A 20,191-nucleotide genomic window follows, 5' to 3' on the forward strand; every position below is an offset into this window, starting at 1 on the left:
TGTTGTTCAGACCAAACATCAGAATTCGGAAGACGTGCAACCTACGTGAATTTGACTGTGGAGTGATTGCTGGTGCCAGATGGGGTGGCTTGAGTATCTCAGAAACAACTGATCTCTTGGGATTTTCACTCAAAATAGTCTCTAGAGTTTACAGAGAATAGTGTGAAAAACAAAAATAAAAAGCACCCAGTGAGCAGCAGTTATGTGGGTGAAAACTCCTTGTTCATGAGAGAGGTCAGGGGAGAAAGTCCAAGCTGGTTCAAGCTCACAGGAAGGCGACAGTAATTCAAGTAACTATGCATTACAACAGTGGTGTACAAAAGAGCATCTCTGAATGCACAATACATGAAACCTTGAAGCCGATGGGATACAACAGCAGAAGACCGCAATCCGTGGCCACTTTATTAGGTACATAATGTACAGTACATAATATAGTGGCCACTCAGAGTATTTGCTTTTGTGTGTGCTTCTAATAGTAGTGACACATTTTAATTCTATTTGTGGCTTCAGATTTCAAGTTTGTTTTGAATTGAGACCAGGAATCACATTTAGATGTTTTTAAATGTTTACGGTTATGAGAGGCACAGATAGTCAGATTCTATCAATAGTGGAAATGTCAAATACTAGAGGACATGCATCTCAGGTGAGAGGGGCAAAGCTTAAAGGAGAGATGCAGAGCAAGTTGATTAGTTTTACACAGAGAAATGTAGGCTACCAGTAGGGGTGAGGGAGGAGGGGTTGTGGCAGTAGGTACATTAGCAGCTGTGAGATAGACTCATGAATATGCAGGATGGGGCTGGAGGAAGGTGATATGGTCACTTGCAGGCAGTGGAGAATTAGATTAATTCAGCAGTAATCTGTGTAGACATTGTGGGCTGAAAGGCCTGAACTGTATTGTGTACATTTCTGTTCTTTTCCTCCACTGAGTTACAAGATGGTTTAATTAACTTAAATGTAATTAACACTGTTGTCATACAGGATAAATAATCATGGGACTGACAAGAAGGCCATGATGTGAACTCTTTGTTAATGCTAAAAATCTTCCTTACAGACCCTAAACATCAATACAAATTGTATCTGAAAAGTAAAGATTTAACATTTGTCCTCTGAGCAACTTTGAGAAACAGCGACAGAAGAATTGCTGGAAACAAAAACAGTGTAACTATTGAATAACAGGGATGTGAAGGGGTGAGGTGATTTTAACTTATTGCACCTGATGTTAGTGGGGAGTTGACCAGCTCACAATAAGTTCTGTGGCCTTACTGACTTATTAATTACAACAATGTAGATAGCACCACTCTGATCTGTCCTAACTACTGCCCACTACTGTTTTCAATTTACATTTTATATATAAATTGTGGTTCTAGGAATCTGATTGCAATTTTAACTAAAAACTTGACAGAGAGCACCTCAGGCATATGTGTTCCAGCTGAAGAACAACATGCCTGCTGGCTCTATAATAACAATATGGCCAATCACCCAACGCAGGGAGCTCCCATCCAGCAGATAATATGCTGCTGCCACCAGAAAGCCTTCCCAAGTCCTTAGCCAAATACTAGAGTCGCGAGCTTCAGTGTAAACAAAAGAGAGTCCATCTGGAGTTTAACATCTTATCACCTTCAGCAGACTTACACTGAAGCACCATTCTAAATCACACTCTATGAGTTGGGATGTTATCCTTCTAAGCAAACGCTAAAACATAATTTTTAAGCAATGATTCTAACTTAATCAGAACAACAAATATTTCAGTACAATTATATTTAACCTTTGAAGACTGGCCATTTTGATTGCTGATAGTGGGAAGAAGCAATTCCATTCAGCATTCACTTGTAAGACAGATACCAGTGCAGGATGTGTATGAAAATAGCAGAGGTTGCTTAGAAGCTAATAACATTAGCATTTTCAAGGAAATCTGCAGATGCTGGAAATTCAAACAACAACACACACAAAATGCTGGTGGAACACAGCAGGCCAGACAGCATCTATAAGGAGAAGCACTGTCGACGTTTCGGACCGAGACCCTTCGTCACGACCAACATTAGCATTTTAGCCACATCATCATATGTGTGCATTATTAATCCACACTTTAATAATAAGACTTCCCTTAACAGCTGGTTCATTCAAGTGTTGTCAATGAAGCAGAGATATATCTTGCACAATAGGTCTATCTGCTACAACGGACAGGGTATGCAATAGATCTTTATGCACCATCTTACCGTTTCAGTTCTTCCTCCAGTTCCTTCATTCGGTTCTCAACCTTAGCTTTGGCTTGTTTGACAGTCTCCAGCTCCCCTTTCAGCACCTCCTGCTCACTTGATAACTCATCCACCTTTGCAATCAGATCATCCTTCACAATATTCAGGGCATTCCTTAAAAGCAGATAAAGTCACTGAATTAAAATACATTCATCTGAGGTGACCTGAATACCAGTATCTTCATTCAGGTGTAGTCACCAAACAGAAAATAATCATTTTGTGAGGAGCGAGTGAAAATGCACATTATTTAGCAATACAGCTCTGGTAATATTAAAGCATGCAAGTGTTCTGAAAATTTAGCGAGCAGTAAGCAATGTCTTGTCTGTATCTCATGACCAAACCCAGAAGACATTTCTCTTCACTGTGTCCTGCCACTTCTTAATTCCGTGGCAGTTCAGGCTCTGCACAGTAGAAATGCTCATTCGCACCTGCATTTTCTGAAGTACTTTGTGTTGTAGTCCTCTCTAAACTATCTCTAATTCTTTTAACACACCTATATCACTAGGCGACCGATGACTAAGCAGATAGAACGAGCACTCGAGTTTGTAATAATTTTACAATAGAAGTAACTTAAATCAGAAAATTGCGTTATATTTACGTTGAACATTCTGACTGTTCTTAAAACTATGCAATGTAAGCTGGAACCTTTTCATATATTACAATGAAAATGATGCAGGTTTTTATCTTAATACACTAGGACGGTAATGGTGGTTCACACTCGGGGATAAAGGCAAAGTAACATGCTTTATTACACACACATATCTTTTCTATGTTTGGTGCATTCAGTGGATCCTTTGAGCAAATGTAGAAACAAGAGTACATCTGTCCATAATCTCTGACAATTTATTTCAGCGAAACCAAATTTAAATTATCCCAGTTATTTAAAAGAAGCAAAGTTAATGCAGTAGTGTTACATTGATATAATTCCAATGCAAAATAAGTCTGTCTGTATTAAAAGATAGCTGAACTACCCAAGCCCGTAGTAATTAATGTTATATATTTTCTGGCACAAAGCTTGCAGGACTTGCAGAAAATTAAATGTAAATTACATTCCTTACTTGGTTTCCAAAAGCTGAGTGTTCTCCATGATGAGATTTTCAACTTCCTTTCCCATTCCTGGAAGAGGCACAAGTTGTTCCCATTCAGGATCAGTGTAGGTTCCTCAAATTATTAATGTACACCATGAACACAGACAAACACATCTATAAACATAAATATATACACACACACACACACACATACACATATAAAGACAGGCATTCCAGACATCAGACTGTCTAGTAAGTAATCATTCACTGTCACTGAAGCAGAAGACATGATGTCTGAAATCCCTCACACCTTAAACACATTCATTCACCAAGTGCTACTGTGAAGAGCATGAATGGAACATGTAGACTCTGATCGCAGATGAACCTCAGAAAGCACATGCATCCTAGTGGTTCCATCAACCTCTTGGTTGATTATTCTATGGATCCTATCAGTCTCTTAACCAGCTTCTTCATCCTCAAGTTCCACAAATGGACAGCCTTTTAATTTTACTGCATATGGCACGGTTAAAAAAAACTCTTCAAATTTGATTCATATTCAGCTTTCTAAAATCAACCCTTCTTTCAACTACAGTCTTTCATGATTCAGAAACTAATCACAGAGCTCACAGTCGTTGACTTGGAGTCAATGACTGCCCGATTATGGGCTCTTATTGTTAATTTATTTTAATCCTTTTGATAGTTGACACTTTTGCTACAATATTATTCTAGTCCTCCTCTACATTATCAGGTGGCAACCCCACCCCTGTGGGCCCACACACTGAAAACACGAGAAACAGATGCTAACTAACCAACATTGGGAACTTGCTCTTATTCAGAGCCTCTAATGTTAACAGGAAAAGGGTGATGAATAAAGAAATAGCAATCTAAACTTTAGTTGAGGCATTGGGTTTTGAAATTTGAAGAAGAGTAGGGAAAAATACAGAGATTTAGGAAGGAAATTCTTGTCGCTGACGGCCTTGTTTCTAAGATTAATAGTCAGAGGGCAATATTTCAGGGAATAGTGACAGGCGAGTTCTAGCTGCAAACTAAGACTACAAATCCTATACCCTTTCAGAGAACTATAAGGAAAATCAGGCAAGGTCCTTAAATTTATTAACCTAGTCAATCAGGAAAGACACCTGACTCACTGAAGGGGACAGCACATACAGGTAGCAGAGCTCATTCACCTAAACAGGAACTATCAAACCTTTTAACAGAAGGTGCAGTTGAGAGCACATTGGGCTTTCTTCATGTCCTAAGGTATTTCTAGTTTTAACTCTCAACCTCACTGAAAGCCTAGGCTGAAATTAAAAAGTTTTAGAGTAGATAGAATTGACTCTTGATGAAGGGTCGTGGCTTGAAACATTAACTGTTTATCTTTTCCACAGATGCTGCCTGACCTGCTGAGTTCCTGCAGCATTTTGTGCGCGTTGCTCTGGATTTACAGCATCTGCAGAACCTCTTGTGGTTAAAAGTTACAGAGGTAGGATAAGTGAGAATGAAGAGACTTTCAATGTCACCACATTTAAATTTTATATGCCACATTTTCTGCCCCTTATTCAAACTAATTTTCACTCTACTAATCCTACACTGAGTAGCAGGTGGATCACAGCCAGCAAGCGCACTGTTGGAGCAGGAGAGCCTGCATGCAATTTTGAAACTCCCCGAACAATTTTACTGGTCTGGGAGCAATGATATAGAGGCAATGCCAGGTCATATAATGAGAGTAAATGTGATGATGAGGAGGAGACAAGATCAAAAGCTGAATCAGTCTTTATTTCATTATATCCATTTCTATTTTGTGCTACAGTCCTTGTTGCCCGAGTCCTATGTTTGCCAGCAGCCACAAAAATTCTTGTGTTTTCCCCACTTTGTCATACTGTTTTAAGAGAGTGTGTATTTAGTGAATGGTTCTTCACACAGATCCCATCACTTCGCCTTATAAGAACTAAAAACAATCCAGCTGATACTCTGCTGCAACTCCAGCTCAGTCTATTCTAACAAACACAATAACAGAAAAAAAATCTTGAGGAAAGAAAGAAAAATACACAATACAAATATGTTTTCCCCAGTGGCCCATTCATGCTGATTTAATGTCCTCCATTTCTGAGCAGGAAACAAGAAGATATCCTTCATTTAACAGAATTGTTAATAATTCCTAACCTTTCTCCATGACCTCACCAGCTCTCATTATAATTCTGCTCAGTCCATCTTTTATTGGTGTTAATAGAATTGGCATTCCTTCAGAGAGCAAAATATTTCGCCCTATACTCTGTAACTTGTTGAATTTCCAGCATATCAAAAGGTCCAATACAGATAGAAGAGAGATTTCCCATTAAGAATATAAAAAGCCTAGGCCCATAGAAAGGATTTAAAACAGTGGGCTGGATTTGGAGGGGAGATTTCTCAGCACAAGTGCCAGCATGTTCATTGTTTCTGCACACAAACACAGAAGGCACGTATTTGCTGACAGCTGGCTCACTGATTTTCCCAACTGCACCCCAACGAGTCATAGAGTGATACAATATGGGAAAATCGTGAAGGGCGCATTGGTAAAGTGGCAGTTAATGTGATGCTATTACAGCTCAGGGCAGAGTTCAATCCCGGCATCCACTGTAAGGAGTCCCGTGGGTTTTCCCCAGGGTCTTCCAGCTTCCTCGCACACTCCGGAGATGTACCGGGTAGGTTAACTGGGCATTACGAGCTGTCCTGTGATTAGTTTAGGGTTAAATCAGGGCTGTCGGGGGTTGCTGGATGGTGTGGCTCAAAGGGCCGGAGGGGCCTATTCCGCACTGCATTTCTAAATAAATAAAAGGCCCATCTACACACTGGCCAATGCCAACCATCAACCAGCCACTTAAAATCATACCATCATCACATTGAAAAATAAAATTCTCCTCACATTCTCATCAGCCTCCTCCCACCCCCAACTCTTCTAACTCCCACCAACACCCTAGGGGCAATTTTCAGTAGCCAGGCAACCTGGCAGCCAGCGGCATATCTTTTGAATGTGGGATGAAAGCACCTGGTTGGGGGGAGGGGGGGCAGAGGTCAGGATCGAGCCTGGATCCCTGGAGCTGTGAGATAGCAGCATTATGCTGCACCCATGGTGCTCAGCAAGCACCAGGCTGTACAACTGCTGTGACTGCCCTGCATTCAGAAATCCACCCAAAGGAAAACAATTGAAAGAACTGGGCACAACTGCTAATATATATATATATATATATATATATATATATATATACATACATATACACACACACATACATATATATATATATATATAGATTGCACTTAATTGTATAGTTAAAATACAAGTGTTTGGAGTGATTTTTAAATACTTTAATAATCTTCAGAATCAGGTTTGATTATCACTGACTTACAGTGTGTCATGAAGTTTGTTGTATTGTGGCAGTACAGTGTAACACATTAAAAAATGACTTCAAGTTGCAATAAGAAATGTGAGACTCAAGTAAGTAGTGCAAAGAGGGAGCAGAATAGTGAAAAAGTGGTAAAGGATCTAGTGCTTTGTGAGATCGAGTGAGAAAGTGTTCATGGGTCCAAAATACTTCAATGGAGTGATTTGTTTTATCTCGGGTTTTGGGACATTTCTGAACGTGATGCACCATCAATAACTCTCTGAGACGTGAGGCGAGATATCGGCTTTTATTGACTGGAAGAAAGAACAAGCAGCAATTGACCACCATGCTACATCCTGGAGACTGAGAGGCAGGGCTCAGGCCCCAATCGCCTTTATACCGGGGTCTGTGGGAGGAGCCACGGTCAGTGGGAGGAGCCACAGGAGCAGTCAGCGGGGGGGGGGGGGAGGGGGGCGTGTCCAGACAGGTATATGTAGTTCACCACAGAATGTCAGAGGAATGTGGCTTAGTGAAGTATCAAAGGATTTTTAGCACTGTCATGGGCTGTGTATGTTCTGCACCTTGTCAGCCCCTCCCACCATTGTGCCCAGGTAACAGAATCCACGAGTGTAAACCCTGTCCCTGCACAGGGCTTCCTGCTGAGTTTGGAGCTGACCATATAATCAACTTCTAAAGGAGGCAGTGGGGAAAAAAACTAGTGAGTGCAGTCTTTTTTATAGTTCAGCAGCAAGCGTGGGTGGTTATCTGCTGACTGCAAATTCCTGGCCAATGTACAATATCAGACTCTGCTTAACCAGCATTGCTCCTGATGAGCATTTCCCTGAAAGAATCGATCTCCTGATCAAATTCTCTTTCCAAAATGAGAAATGCTATTCTTCCTGCTGATGTCGTTGTTGATGAATTGTGCAATTTGTTGATTTATTCAATACGAATGAGGAGTTTAAGGGAGTCTTACTCCTACATGTTTCAAATGTTAAGGTAAACACAGCAGATTAGTGCTTTAGTCAACCAAACAGGCGTTAGGCTCCTGAATGTTAAACAGGCATTCGAAGTACTGAATTCTGCCATCAGCAAACAAGAAACAGTCTACCCCGACGCCTTTCAAATCATTGTCGGAGCTTCATTCAGGCTTGTTTGAAGAATCCTCTGCCCAATTATCATCAGCATGGAACCTGCAGCACCAGGGGTCCCAACACACTCGACCGCTGCTGTACTGTGATTAGGTACACCTACTGTTCCATCCCTAGACCATATTTAGGGAAATCTGATCAACTGGCTTGCCTCCTCCTAGCTGCATACAGGCAGAGCCGAAAGGGCAAGGCTCCAGAGATAAGGATAACAAAGAGCTGGTCGCAGGAGGCCAAGGAGTGGCTACAGGACTGCGCCGAGTCGGTGGACTGGACCATATTCAAGGACTCAGAGGATCTGAGCGAATACACCATAGTTGTCACAGACTTTATGAAAACCGGTCGTGGTCTGGAGTGCCCCCACAAATCATTCAGACTTCCCCAACCAGAAGCCCTGGATGAACTGTGAGATCCACAATCCGCTGAGGGCCAGATCAGTGGCAGTCAGGTCTGGAGACCAAGTGTGATACAAGAGATCCAGGTACCATCTCCTGAAAGCTATCCCACGAGCAAAGTGGCAATTCTGGACCAAATCGGAATCATTGAAGGATGCTGATCAGCTAAGACGGCGCTCAAGTGCTATCACTTACAAAGTAAAACCAAGCAACTTAGGTGACAACAAGGCTTCACTGCCAGATGAGCTCAATGCCTTCTCTGCTCACTTCGACCATCAGAACATGGAACAAGCTTCACGAACTTCCACAGCCCCTGATGACTCTGTGGTTTCAGTCTTTGAGGCCGATATGAGAGCATCCTTCAGGAGGGTGAACCCATGGAAAGCGTTCAAATCAGCTGGAGTACATGGCCAAGTACTAAAGACCTGTACTGATCAAATGGTTTATATGTTTACCAATTATCTTTAAACTCTCACTTCAGCAGGCTGAGGTATCCATCTGCTTCAAGCTGGCTTCAATTATACCGGTGCCCAAGAACAGCACTTTAACCTGCCTCAATGACTTTTGTCCAGTAGCACTTGCATCCACTGTGAAGAAGTGTTTTGAGAGGCAGGTGATGAAACACCTCCTGCCTGAGAAATGACTTGGATCCACTCCAATTTGACTAATAGCACTACAAGTCCACAGCTGATGCCATCTCACTGGCCCTTCACTCTACCCTGAAACATCTGGAGAGCAAAGCTGCATACATCAGGATGCTCTTTGTTGACCATGGCTCAGCATTCAATACCATCATCCCCTCAAAAATAAGCTTCAAGACCTTGGCCTCAATTCCTCCTGATGCAATTGGAACCTTGAATTTCTCACTTACAGACCCATCAGTTCAGATTGGCAACAACATCTCCTCCACAAACTCTATCAGCACAGGTACACAAGGCTGTATGATCAGCCCCTTGCTCTACTCGCTTTACACTTATGACTCTTTGGCGAAGCACAGCTCTAATGCCGTACTGAAGTTCGCTGACAACACCACTGTCATTGGCTGTATCAAAGGAGATGATGGATCAGCATATAGGAGGAGGTTTGAAAATCTGGCTGAGTGGTGCCACAACCTCTCACTCAACGTCAACAAGACCAAGGAGCTGATTATTGATTTCAGGAGGAAGAAACCAGAGGTCGATGAACCAATCCTCATCGGAGGATCAGTGGAGGAGAGGGTCAGAAACTTTGAATTCCTCATTTCAAATGATCTGTCCTGGGTCTAGCATGTTAATGCCATTACAAAGAAAGCACAGTAGCGCCTCAACTTCCTGAAGTTTACAAAGATTTGACATGACATCTAAAACTTTGACAAAGCCCTATCAATGTGTGGTGGAGAGTATATTGATTGGTTGCATCACAGCCTGTTGTGGAAACATCAATGCCCTTGAACAGTAAATCCTACAAAATATAGTGGATATGGTCCAGTCTATCACAGGTAAAGCCCTCTCCACCACTGAGCACACCCACATGGAATGCTGTCACAGGAAAACAACCTCCATCATCAAGGACCGCCACCATCCATGTTCTCTTCTCACTGCTGTCCTCAGGAAGGTGGTACAGGAGCGTCAGAACCTACACCAGCAGGGTCAGGAACAGTTATTAGCCCTCAACCATCCCAAAGGGCATAACTCCACTCTCCTCATCACCGAACTGTTCCCACAACTTTATGGACTCAATTTCAAGGACTCTTCATTTCATGTTCTCAATATTTATTGCTTATTTGTCTATTTATTTGGTATTTGCACAGCTTGCTGTCCTTTGCACATTAGTTGTTTGTCCATCCTGTTGGGTGTGGTCTTTCTATTGCATTCTTGGATTTACGGTGCATGTTCACAATAAGATGAATCCCAGGGTTCTTTGGTGACATTTAATGTACTTTGACAGTAAATTTACTTTGAATGGAACTAATCATAAGGGAGAAGTTAAAAAGAACCAGCAGCAATATCAGATGCCAGTATATTCCCTTCTCAGTTCTTGAAGATGCTCTATCCTTGCATTGGGATCTCCGATATATAAAAACGATTCTTCTCTAACAACAATGGTGATATTACACCACTGCAAAGGGAAAACAGTGTGTCGCACACTCATTAGGTATTAGCCAGGTGCCTGCACTGTTCTTTAATGAGCTTTGTCACCTGCAGACATTAAATGCCCCAGGGCATCGTCCGGAACACTAACCTTTGGGTTATGGGGAAAAGGCAGGTAGGTGAAGATGAGTCCATGGTCAGATCAGCCATGAACATATTGACAGGCCAGAGGGCCTACTCCTGCTCCTATTTCTTACGATCTGATGTCCTCTGTATTTGCTTCAGCCACTAGAATTTGCAGTAATAAACACAAAATGCTGGAGGAACTCAGCAGGCCCGGCAGCATCAATGGAAAAGAGTAAACAGTTGACATTTCAGGCCGAGGCCCTTCTTCAGGAGTCCTGATGAAGAGCTTTGGCCTGAAATGTTGACTATTTGCTCTTTTCCACAGATGATGCTTGGCCTACTGAGTTCCTCCAGCATTCTGTGTGTGTTGCTTGGATTTCCATCATCTGTAGATTTTCTCTCGCTTGTGACCGGGATTTGCAGTATTGCTACCTTATTCTACATACAGACTGTCCCCAGATATCAAAAAATACATCTTGCTGAGAAGGATCTAACTAATTCATTGTAAATCACTGCTGAAATTTCTGCCTGTCACTGCCCTCTTTATTTTGAGAACTGGTAGAATGGATCTGCCCAGGAAAATAGCAGCTTCAATCATGACAACACACATTCCTGTTAAATGTGTTCATTTCATGGGAACAGGGCATGGCAGCGCCAATAAAATTCTGAAAATCTCTGCCCTAAGTAAGATGCCCTAGCGCAGAGGAATAAACTGGAGCTCTGAAATCTATTGCAACAGTACGCCAATAGATAGTCTTAACTTTAAATATGTGAAAGGTAATAGTGGCATGAAGAAATTTAAAGTAAATACTGTATATTAGTAGCAATCAAAAGAATTGCCAACAAATATTCATCACTTCTGTACTGTTAACTTCAAACCTCTTTTGGTATTGGAGTCTTTGCAGGAACTCGATTCAGAGTTGCTAAACAACTAGATCAGAATAATTTTGCCTAATTCCTGTTTTTGGACTGTACTGGAATTCCAGCATTGCAGATTATGCATCTCCAGCTCTGGGGCTTGGGTTTGATTTATCCTTGATCTATTTTCCAGTTCCACCTGAAATTTGTTTGGACAACATAAATTCACTAAGTTCAAAATCTAAAAAGATGTGGCAGAAATAATTAAGAGTTGGAAAACCATCCTCACACAGGCAGAAAGGAGCCTTCCGAGGGCAGACAAAAAGTGTGCATGACAGCTTTAGTTTGAATCTGGCCACTGTGGCTGATCCAAGCATGCAAATACCAGTAATGAATATAAACTATGGGAAATCTTCTATTAACCAGACCTGGAGTTCCCCAACTCACTGTATGCAAACAAAAATCATAAAAGCTCTAAACTTTAAATGGAACTATCACGTTCGAAAGAGCACTGAGTTAAATTAAATCAAACTTTAAAAGAATATTTACGGCATATATGAGGATCATTATGAAACCCACTTGTCATATAATCAGTAAATATCCAAATTGATGGAATATACTTTTGAAAAGTTTTCCCATTAATGTTGAACCCCAACCAAAGAAACCTTCATGACCCAAAAAGTTCAACTAAATCAGTAAAGGTTCCAGAATGACATTGGGACATTTCTGGTATATGCAGTTTTCTGTAGATCAGCTGCTTGCTGGGTACCAGGAGAGATGCAACTGTCAAGAGTTCATTCCTCACTCATAGCACCATATGGCTAAATTTTGCCATTGGCACATTGTAGCCTGCCTCTTTAAAATCAAATATGGTATATATTTGAAATATGAATGAGCTTTAACATTGCTCAATAGATATCAAATCAAATTAGATATCAAGAAAATATTTACCCACTGACTAAAGTGTGACCCGAGACCCCAAATATGCAACTCTAACACTGTTTCACTCCCAGTCACAATTATACAGTAAGCTATTCAAAATATTTATTCTTTGTATACAAAATCAAAAATTATGAAACTTAAAAATATATAGGCTAGTATTAATCAATGGTCAATTTGCCATTTAAATATGTTTGAATTATTTAGTTCAGAATTATCTTTTAAATACATTTTTCCCTAACTCTCATGCTATAACATTCAAATCAAAGACAGAAAATGTTGTCCTGGGCAGGTTTCACCTCCTATAATCCAAGCCACCAATAGTGATTTAAATAATCCGTTAAATGAGTCTTCTTAAGAGGAAAGCCCCTGAAATCACATCTGCATTGCTAGTATCATTGGAGATTTTTCAACCATTTTCACTATTGGTAAAAATCCACCTACAGTGTATTTCCCCGATAAATGTTAGCAAAAATAAAAGATTACGGTGTTCCCAACTGTATGCCATTTCTTTCATTTGATCATTTTGACTAAAATAAGTATAGTGATCTCATAACATTTACGAGTGTTCAGATCCACAGCCGATTTTGATACCACGATGGCTTTAGATCATAATTTAGTGGGGCTCGGTAATGCACTATTAGACTTCAGTTGATCAATACCTAGCAAGTATTCTATTTCTCATCTCACTATCAGAACCATTATCCTAAGTGGTTATTACGGCATCACAAGCATTAGGTTTTACAATTTAGATATCTCCTGTCAAACCAATGACATCCCTGTTTCTACTTTATAGATAATTCAATGGGTTCAGTTTTGAAATATCCACTACAGTCTGCAGTGTTTGTCCTTAATCTGCCAGAAATTCAACTGAAAATGTTAGAACCAGAGTACATTGAGAACAAAAGGGCCAACCAGCCAACAGCAGTGATACATTAGAAGCCAGAACACAAAGACACAACCAAACCAGAAGGCTAGATAGTCAAAGACAAGCAGCACCATTTTCCCAGCCTCACGCTATGCAACAAAGCAAAGGAAAAGACTGAATTTTACTGCAAAAAAGGGGATGAAAATGTATGAAGGAAGAAGGAAAAATGTGGGAGGAATCTTACCAAAGAAATCATCACGCACTAAGAGGGCAGTCCAATAAGGCGAGGGGGAGGGAGCAAAAAGAGAGAAAGAAGCAGTTATGCACCAGTTCATTGTTTCTTGCCTTCATACTGATCTGGCTGCTGATAAACTTAACTGCTGTACTGTGATTCAATTAGTGAGGCAAAATGGACATGCTCTACTTCCACAACGTCGTTGCCGTCTTCATTTCTTAGGTCACAAAGTGCACTGTAGGACTAATGCAACTTTACCCAAGGTCCAGAAGAAGGGTCTCGGCCCAAAATTTCGACTGTTTATTCATTTCCATAGATGCCCCCTGACCTGCTGAGTTCCTCCAGCATTTTCAGAGTGTGTTCACCCAACTTTATCTTGGATAAAATATAGGAAAAGCCGATCTTTTTTTGTTGTGTGGAATGAGCTCTTTGTATCTTTGCCTTCTTTACTTCGCCTGAATGTGAAGGAAGAGAAAAGCTGGCACTGTTTTGCACATGACCCACATGAAACAGCAGCCAGCTTTCTTTCCCTTAATATTCAGGCCAAGTGCAAACTGGATAGCTGTTTCATGCTTTTGGCAAGTCCATTTTACAGCCAGAGAGTCCCAAAAAATAACACAAGGAGAGCAAGCTGAAGCCAGTCCCAATAGAAAACTACAAAGAGCACCCAGGGCTGCAGGCGATCACTTTGTGTCAGACATGCAATGACTGAATATTAGATAAGAATTTGGTGAGAGCTTCTCCACTCCACTGCCATAAATTTGCCTGAAGTGTAGCAGGAATCTTGTCCAGCCTTTGTATGTTTGACTTGAAGAGCAAGGTTTGAAGAAATTTTGAGTAAATTTAATGCAGGCACTATACTGGGCAGCAACACCAGACAGGGTCCTTAAACAGAAGCAGCATCCTCCTAGAATGCAATGGGTTTCTAATTGGCACATATTTCCTTTATCTATTAATGTACAAGTTACAAATGAGTTTGATTAGCTACAACATGGTTCTATCTACACTGAGGCTGCCGTATTCAGTGGATATACAAAAGATCTGTGGAATTAATGTATCACTTTATCCTCCAGGCTTATGACTTCAATTACACCTTAAGCTAAAATAAATCTTAGTGTTACTGTTTCAAGTTCTGATTTGATCTTCTGCAATTATCAAAATGGTGGGAGCGTGCCAGGGAGAGGTTACTGGTTGGACATGCAGGCAATTCAACAACCACAATCCAAGCTGCAAAACTGAATGTTTTCCTTCTTTAAAAAAAACATTTTCAGAATTAATATTAAATAAGCTAAGTCAACCTATCTATTCCCAAAATCTACTTCAACAGTCAAGAAAGTGAATCAAAAAGCTATTTAATACAGTAAATCACTAATCTGTGCCTTGCACATTATTTAGTATGTTAATCAGTATTATATCCCCAATTTTCCTACAAACTGTGAATCCACTGACTCTCTCAACCCATAGTTCATTATTGTGATTTGTTCTGCATACTTGGATTGAGCTCAATTCCAGGGACATCATCACTGATAAGACTATTATTTATTCAATAGATGAAAAAGTATTAAATTCTTCAGATTTGATTTAAAAAAATTAGCATCTTCAATTAGGATTTGATGCTAGCCAGCTACAGAAATAACCAAATTTGATCACTAGATGACACTGGAGTTTGAACATCTTCCCTATAAAGTTGAAGTCTAAAGCCCAAGTGCTAAACCAAAAAGAGAGGAAATCATGTTTATTTTATACGATTTAATTAGAGTTCAGTTTTAAATCAGAAACTGTTTAATGGAGAGCATCATGCAGTTATGCATCTTTGGGGGAATCTTAGCTGAGAAAAAAAGCAATGTTGCTACGTTGCCAGTTTTTGGGGGGAAAGCAGAAGATGTTAACTGCAGTTTGAGGCCAGGCTCAGCAAACTGGACATAAGCACAGGCCAAAAAGCTAGAGTGTTTAAATAGGGGTAGGGGAGTATCACAATGTGTACAGCACCAACATGAACACACCGATTAGAGGGGAGATACACACCTGAAAACTCTCCTATGGAGATGTCCAGCACAAGCAGGCACAGACCAGGAGACAAAAAAAGAAAGCAAAACAAAAAGATCAATAATTAATGTTTGGAAAAAGAAAATTACAGAAAAAAAATCAATGACCCTCCAGGCATTTTAGTGACAGTAAAAATGGAATGCTAAAGGCTAAACAGTAGTGAGCATGTGTCCTGCCATGCCAAACACCAACCTGCTGCAAAAGAAATCTCACTTGCTTCACATCTTACCATCAACAATGACAATTTGGTCAGAGCTAGGAAATACAGGCTACAGCTGAGCCACTTTTAAACTCACCTGGAAAAAAAAACGTTAGCGATGCAGGGTGAAAGCCAGAAGATTTCCATTAGAGTAAGGGAAGAGTATGAACATTATATGAACATTTTGTTTTTTGAAAACATATCCAATTCATTATTTCAAAATTTACCTGAGAGAATGTAATACACAAATAATAAAACATCTCACAGTCTAACTGGCAACAATTCTGAATGCAGCGTTTGCTTTTAGCTTTATTGCAGATTACACAAAATTAGATGGCAATTCACCACATTCATGAGTATCCCAATAGAACCATTCGTGTTAATGGCCTAAATACTTACTAAAAACCCCAGTGCATAGTTAATATATGCCAGCAATTGTTTAGCACATTTCTTCCAATGGTGAGGAATGTTTCGGTGTTCGTGCCAATCGTTACTTTCCCTGTCAAAGAACTGCAGCCATAACCATTCAGCACAGCATCCTCCATAAATTAAAACAGGTTACATGCTTTGATATCTGGCTCCAGACAAACACTCCAGCCACCTTGTGGATCGGAAAACTACATGGCAATGCGTAAATGATCCAAAATACAGTCTTTTTTTAAAAATTGGGAAATAAGAGCTTGTGGTGCACTAAATGCATGTTGCGTAATGTTAAATTCAGTCAAAAAGGAAAATAGAAAAAGTGTGAAACTGTGAGAGTATTGTTTTAAGAAATAAAAACATTAAACAACTTGTGTGTTTCATAGGTGATTATTAAATGGATAGTTGCCCCATGATGAACTATTGACCCATGTGAAGTCATTCAGCAATTTTACAGGAGGTATTTCCAATAGTAGGAGAGTCTAGGACCAGAGGGCACAGCCTCTGAATGGAAGGGTGTCCCATTAGAAGAGAGATTAGAGGAATTTCCTTGGCTAGCGGGTATATTTAAAACAGAGGTTAATAGGTTCTTGATTAGTAAGGTGTCAAAGGTTGTAGAATGGGGTCGAGAAGGAAAATAATTCAGCTCTGATCAAACAGAAGAGCATACTCAATGTGCCAAATGGTACAACTCTACTTCTATGTCTCCTGGCCTTATGGATAATGAGATCTTTCCAGGAGGACTGGGGGAAGGAGGGAGAAGAGTAATGCAGCATGGATCTCCTGGGGAAACCACCTCACTTCCCCAGCATGGAGTTTGCACAATGGCGCCTCTTGATTGTGAGCAATTCCAACATGCAGCAGTCTGAGCCCAAGGATCGGGGGATCTGAGCTGCAGTTACTCATTCACAGAAGGACCACTCTTTGCACAGATCATTTTAAATAAAAATTTGAGGAATTTTTTTAAACATTAAAAAAAATGTCCAAAGCAGGCCTCTATAATTCAAGTACCTTCAAGACATACGTGCTCTTTGTTTCAATGAGTGTTAATTACAAAAGCTATATGGTGTGAGTATCTAATCTGTTTTCAGCCATGTAGTTAAAATCAACGACATACATTCATGGCAAGGTAATAGCAGAGAAATGAAACTAGAACTAAGGTGAATGTGTCAGGAAGTACCCAGACCAAATTGTTAATTGATACGAATAAAAACAGAAAATGCTGGAAGCATTCAGCAGGTTAGGCAGCATTTCTGGAAGGAGAAACAGACAATGGGATTTTGACTTTAAATGATTTCTCCTTCCATAAATGCTGCCCAATTTGTTGGGTACTTCCAGAATTTTTATTTCAGATTTCAACAGGTTCAGGAACAGTTACTACTCCTCAACCATCAGGCTCTTGAACCAAAGGGGTTAACTTCACATTGAAATGTTCCCACATCCAATGGACTCACTTTCAAGGACTCGTCATCTTAAATTATTTGCTGCTTAGTTATTATTATTACTTCCTTTTTGTATTTGCACAGTTTGCTGTCTTCTGCACGCTGGTTGAACACCCAAGTTGGCACAGTCTTTCACTGATTCCATTATGGTTATTATTCTATAGATTGAATATGGCTGGAAGAGAATGAACCTCAGGGTTGGGTATGGTGACATACACGTACTTTGATAATGAATTTACTTTGAACTTTGAACATCTGCAGTTTCATTGACTTTCATTTCCTGACGGGCATGATGTGAACAGCAAATGGCCTGCAAAACAGGTGTAGTGTGAGTGATCAGCCCAGTATCAAAATTACGTTCTGCAAACAATGCTGCAGAACTTTTGCATGTGGAGCGAGGAAAGGTGACCTCAAGTTACAAAAAAATGTACATTGTGATCTTCTTTTGAGTGGTCAGAATTAGAGGACCAGGGGTCAACTCCATGCTTTCAATTTCACACTCTACTCCAGTCAATAGGTTCAAGCTTCCAAAACTCCTCCAGATTCACACCAAAAATCTTTCTGTACTACATGACGGTTGTGGCAACTTAGAAGCAGCATACGGAAAGCATGCATTAATCCGGCTGTAGTTTCATTCCAGTTTCTGTTTTGAACATTTCACCATTTAGCAATTGAGAACCGCAAACCTGTTTGCCAGTCTTAGATACTTTGCTTCAATTGAGGCCTTCCACTGGTCAAGGATCATCCATGGATGTTGCATCTCGGCTGTCTATGTAGCACACAAGCCAGAAGGCAAGTCAAGTAAGTATGATTACGGAGAGCTAGCTGTGCCCATGCAGCAGACTCCTTCTCTCTGCGCAGCTGATGAACCCAAACGAACTAAAGAAACCGATATAGTTTGCCACAGGATTTGCCAGTCAGCCCTAAACTAATGTAGGGATACCTTAGGATATAAGTTCTGGGTTCATCCTCAGGGCTTACTCCCGAAGACTCCTCCATGAGTGAGTATAGCCACACGGCAGTGGAGCTGTACTCATTAGTACAGTGGATTCCAGTTATTTGGGCTTGTTAATTAGGGCAGCTGCTTATTTTGGAAAATTCTTTAAAACAAAACTAATCAAGAAAATATCTAGGATTCCTTTTGTTTATTTGGGACCCTATGTCGCTTAATTGGGACATGTATGTTGCCAAGCAGTTTCTGACTAGTGTTAGTTGTGTGCACTTGCGTGGCCATTAGACACTATACCATGCTTAGAATGAACAATTTTAAAATGGAGTCAGTTATGTGTATTTGTGTTCAAAACGCAGTGATTCTTGTCACTGATAGTTGGCAGGAAATAAGCAGCAAGACAATTCCGAACTGTTTTGCTCACTGCAGTTTCAAGCATTCATGCTTGGAGATGCCAGAAACAGCTAGGAGTGAAAATGAAGCGATTTCACTATTTCTACATGTTAGGAAGTACAATGAATTTAAAAGGTATCGACAATCGTCTTGAACGTTACAATGAAAAGTTGGAGGATACAATCGTCGAAAACATAATATCAAAGCAGTCCATTATGTGTCTGCATTGATTTTGTTCAGTTGTTGTTGAGTGCCATCGAGTCGTTGTCGATTCATGGCAACCCCATGGATAGTGTAGTTGTCCATAGGGTTTCCATGTCAAGATACGGAAGTAGAGTGCCAGGCCTTCCTTCTGCGCAAATACTGCTGCTGCCCAGGTAGGGACCCAGCTGGATTTGAACTCTGGACCATCTGCCTTGAAGTCCAGTGCTGATTCCACTACACCACCAGCTGGCCCAACTCATTTACAGTCCATCAGAAAATAAAATGGTAGCGCAAACTGGATGAATTCCACCATCGATAATTTTTAGGAACTAATAGTTTTATAGTACTGTAGGAATATTGGTAGTGCTCTAACTTGTGTCTTGCATCAAAATGTGTAATATATTTCACAGTTAAACAGTATAGCTTGTCTTTTGTTTTAATACCTTAACTACTTCCATGAAACTTCAGCTAATTTGGACCAAGTGAACTATTCCTGTTGCTGTTTTCTTGTGTTCTTGTAGAATGTATTTCCTTGTTGTTCCTCATCATTAATCACTTCAAAATGAGATAATAAAATGCCCAGATCCCATGGAGGTGTAGCCGATGAAGCATTTGTTAACAAAACGGGAGTATACAGTGTCACTCAGAGTATGTTTTGTATCTTCAAAACAATACCCTTCATTCTGATAAATCTTGGCAAACAAGAGCAGTCAGTGGGTTTGAGGATGCTAACTGAGGAGCTGGAGTTGAGAAAATCCATTTATGCCTATTCTTTTCAGAATCAGTAGCACACAACATGGAGTTTGTGGACTTGCTTCACAGTATTTGTGCACATTTCCTAGTGAATTTACTACCCCCGCCCCCCAATGGAAATTTAGACAGGGCACTTCTTGGCATAATTCACCCTAATGTTAATATAACTTCCCTACTGCATTGTATATAGGCAATGACAATGTTTACAAGACACTTCATTTGCAAAAGTTCTGAAAATTAAATCAAAAGGGCAAGATTTATGAACAGCTCAGCAAGTAGTATGTCATGCTGAAAGATGTTGTATGCTTTAAAGACACACTGGCAGGACACAGGTTCTGTTTTTAATAAATCACACACTTTCTTCTCACCTTTATTATTTTAAAAACTGCTAGTCAAGGTACAGGTTGAATTGTGGCTCCCAACTCATCCCTGTTACAACATCACCTCAGAATTATTCCTGATCAATTGAAACCCCAACACATTCCCAGATCAATTATGCTCCCTA

The 20,191-nt window shown here is 40.3% G+C and overlaps 1 protein-coding gene and 1 long non-coding RNA gene across 20 annotated transcripts in view; one reads left to right on the forward strand and one right to left on the reverse strand.

The window, feature by feature from the left end:
• Positions 1–20,191, reverse strand: part of mapk8ip3 (mitogen-activated protein kinase 8 interacting protein 3) — a 198,221-nt gene that overhangs the window by 104,655 nt on the left and 73,375 nt on the right. For 14 of the 19 annotated variants that reach the window (XM_073060425.1, XM_073060422.1, XM_073060423.1 and 11 more), the window contains 4 exons: positions 15,306–15,317; positions 13,290–13,307; positions 3,314–3,371; positions 2,217–2,369 (listed from right to left, as the gene is read on the reverse strand). In XM_073060425.1, the coding sequence (XP_072916526.1) occupies positions 2,217–2,369; positions 3,314–3,371; positions 13,290–13,307; positions 15,306–15,317 (241 nt within the window). The remainder of the gene's footprint in view (positions 1–2,216; positions 2,370–3,313; positions 3,372–13,289; positions 13,308–15,305; positions 15,318–20,191) is intronic. The other 5 variants (XM_073060424.1, XM_073060414.1, XM_073060413.1 and 2 more) reach the window with 2 other exon arrangements.
• LOC140735403 (uncharacterized) overlaps positions 1–20,191 on the forward strand; it is a 60,370-nt gene that overhangs the window by 24,054 nt on the left and 16,125 nt on the right. Inside the window, exon 2 of the long non-coding RNA XR_012100746.1 lies at positions 4,672–4,766. This is a non-coding gene — a long non-coding RNA (uncharacterized lncRNA). The remainder of the gene's footprint in view (positions 1–4,671; positions 4,767–20,191) is intronic.

This window comes from Hemitrygon akajei, chromosome 11, assembly GCF_048418815.1.
Source record: "Hemitrygon akajei chromosome 11, sHemAka1.3, whole genome shotgun sequence".
In the NCBI taxonomy this organism is placed as follows: domain Eukaryota; kingdom Metazoa; phylum Chordata; class Chondrichthyes; order Myliobatiformes; family Dasyatidae; genus Hemitrygon; species Hemitrygon akajei.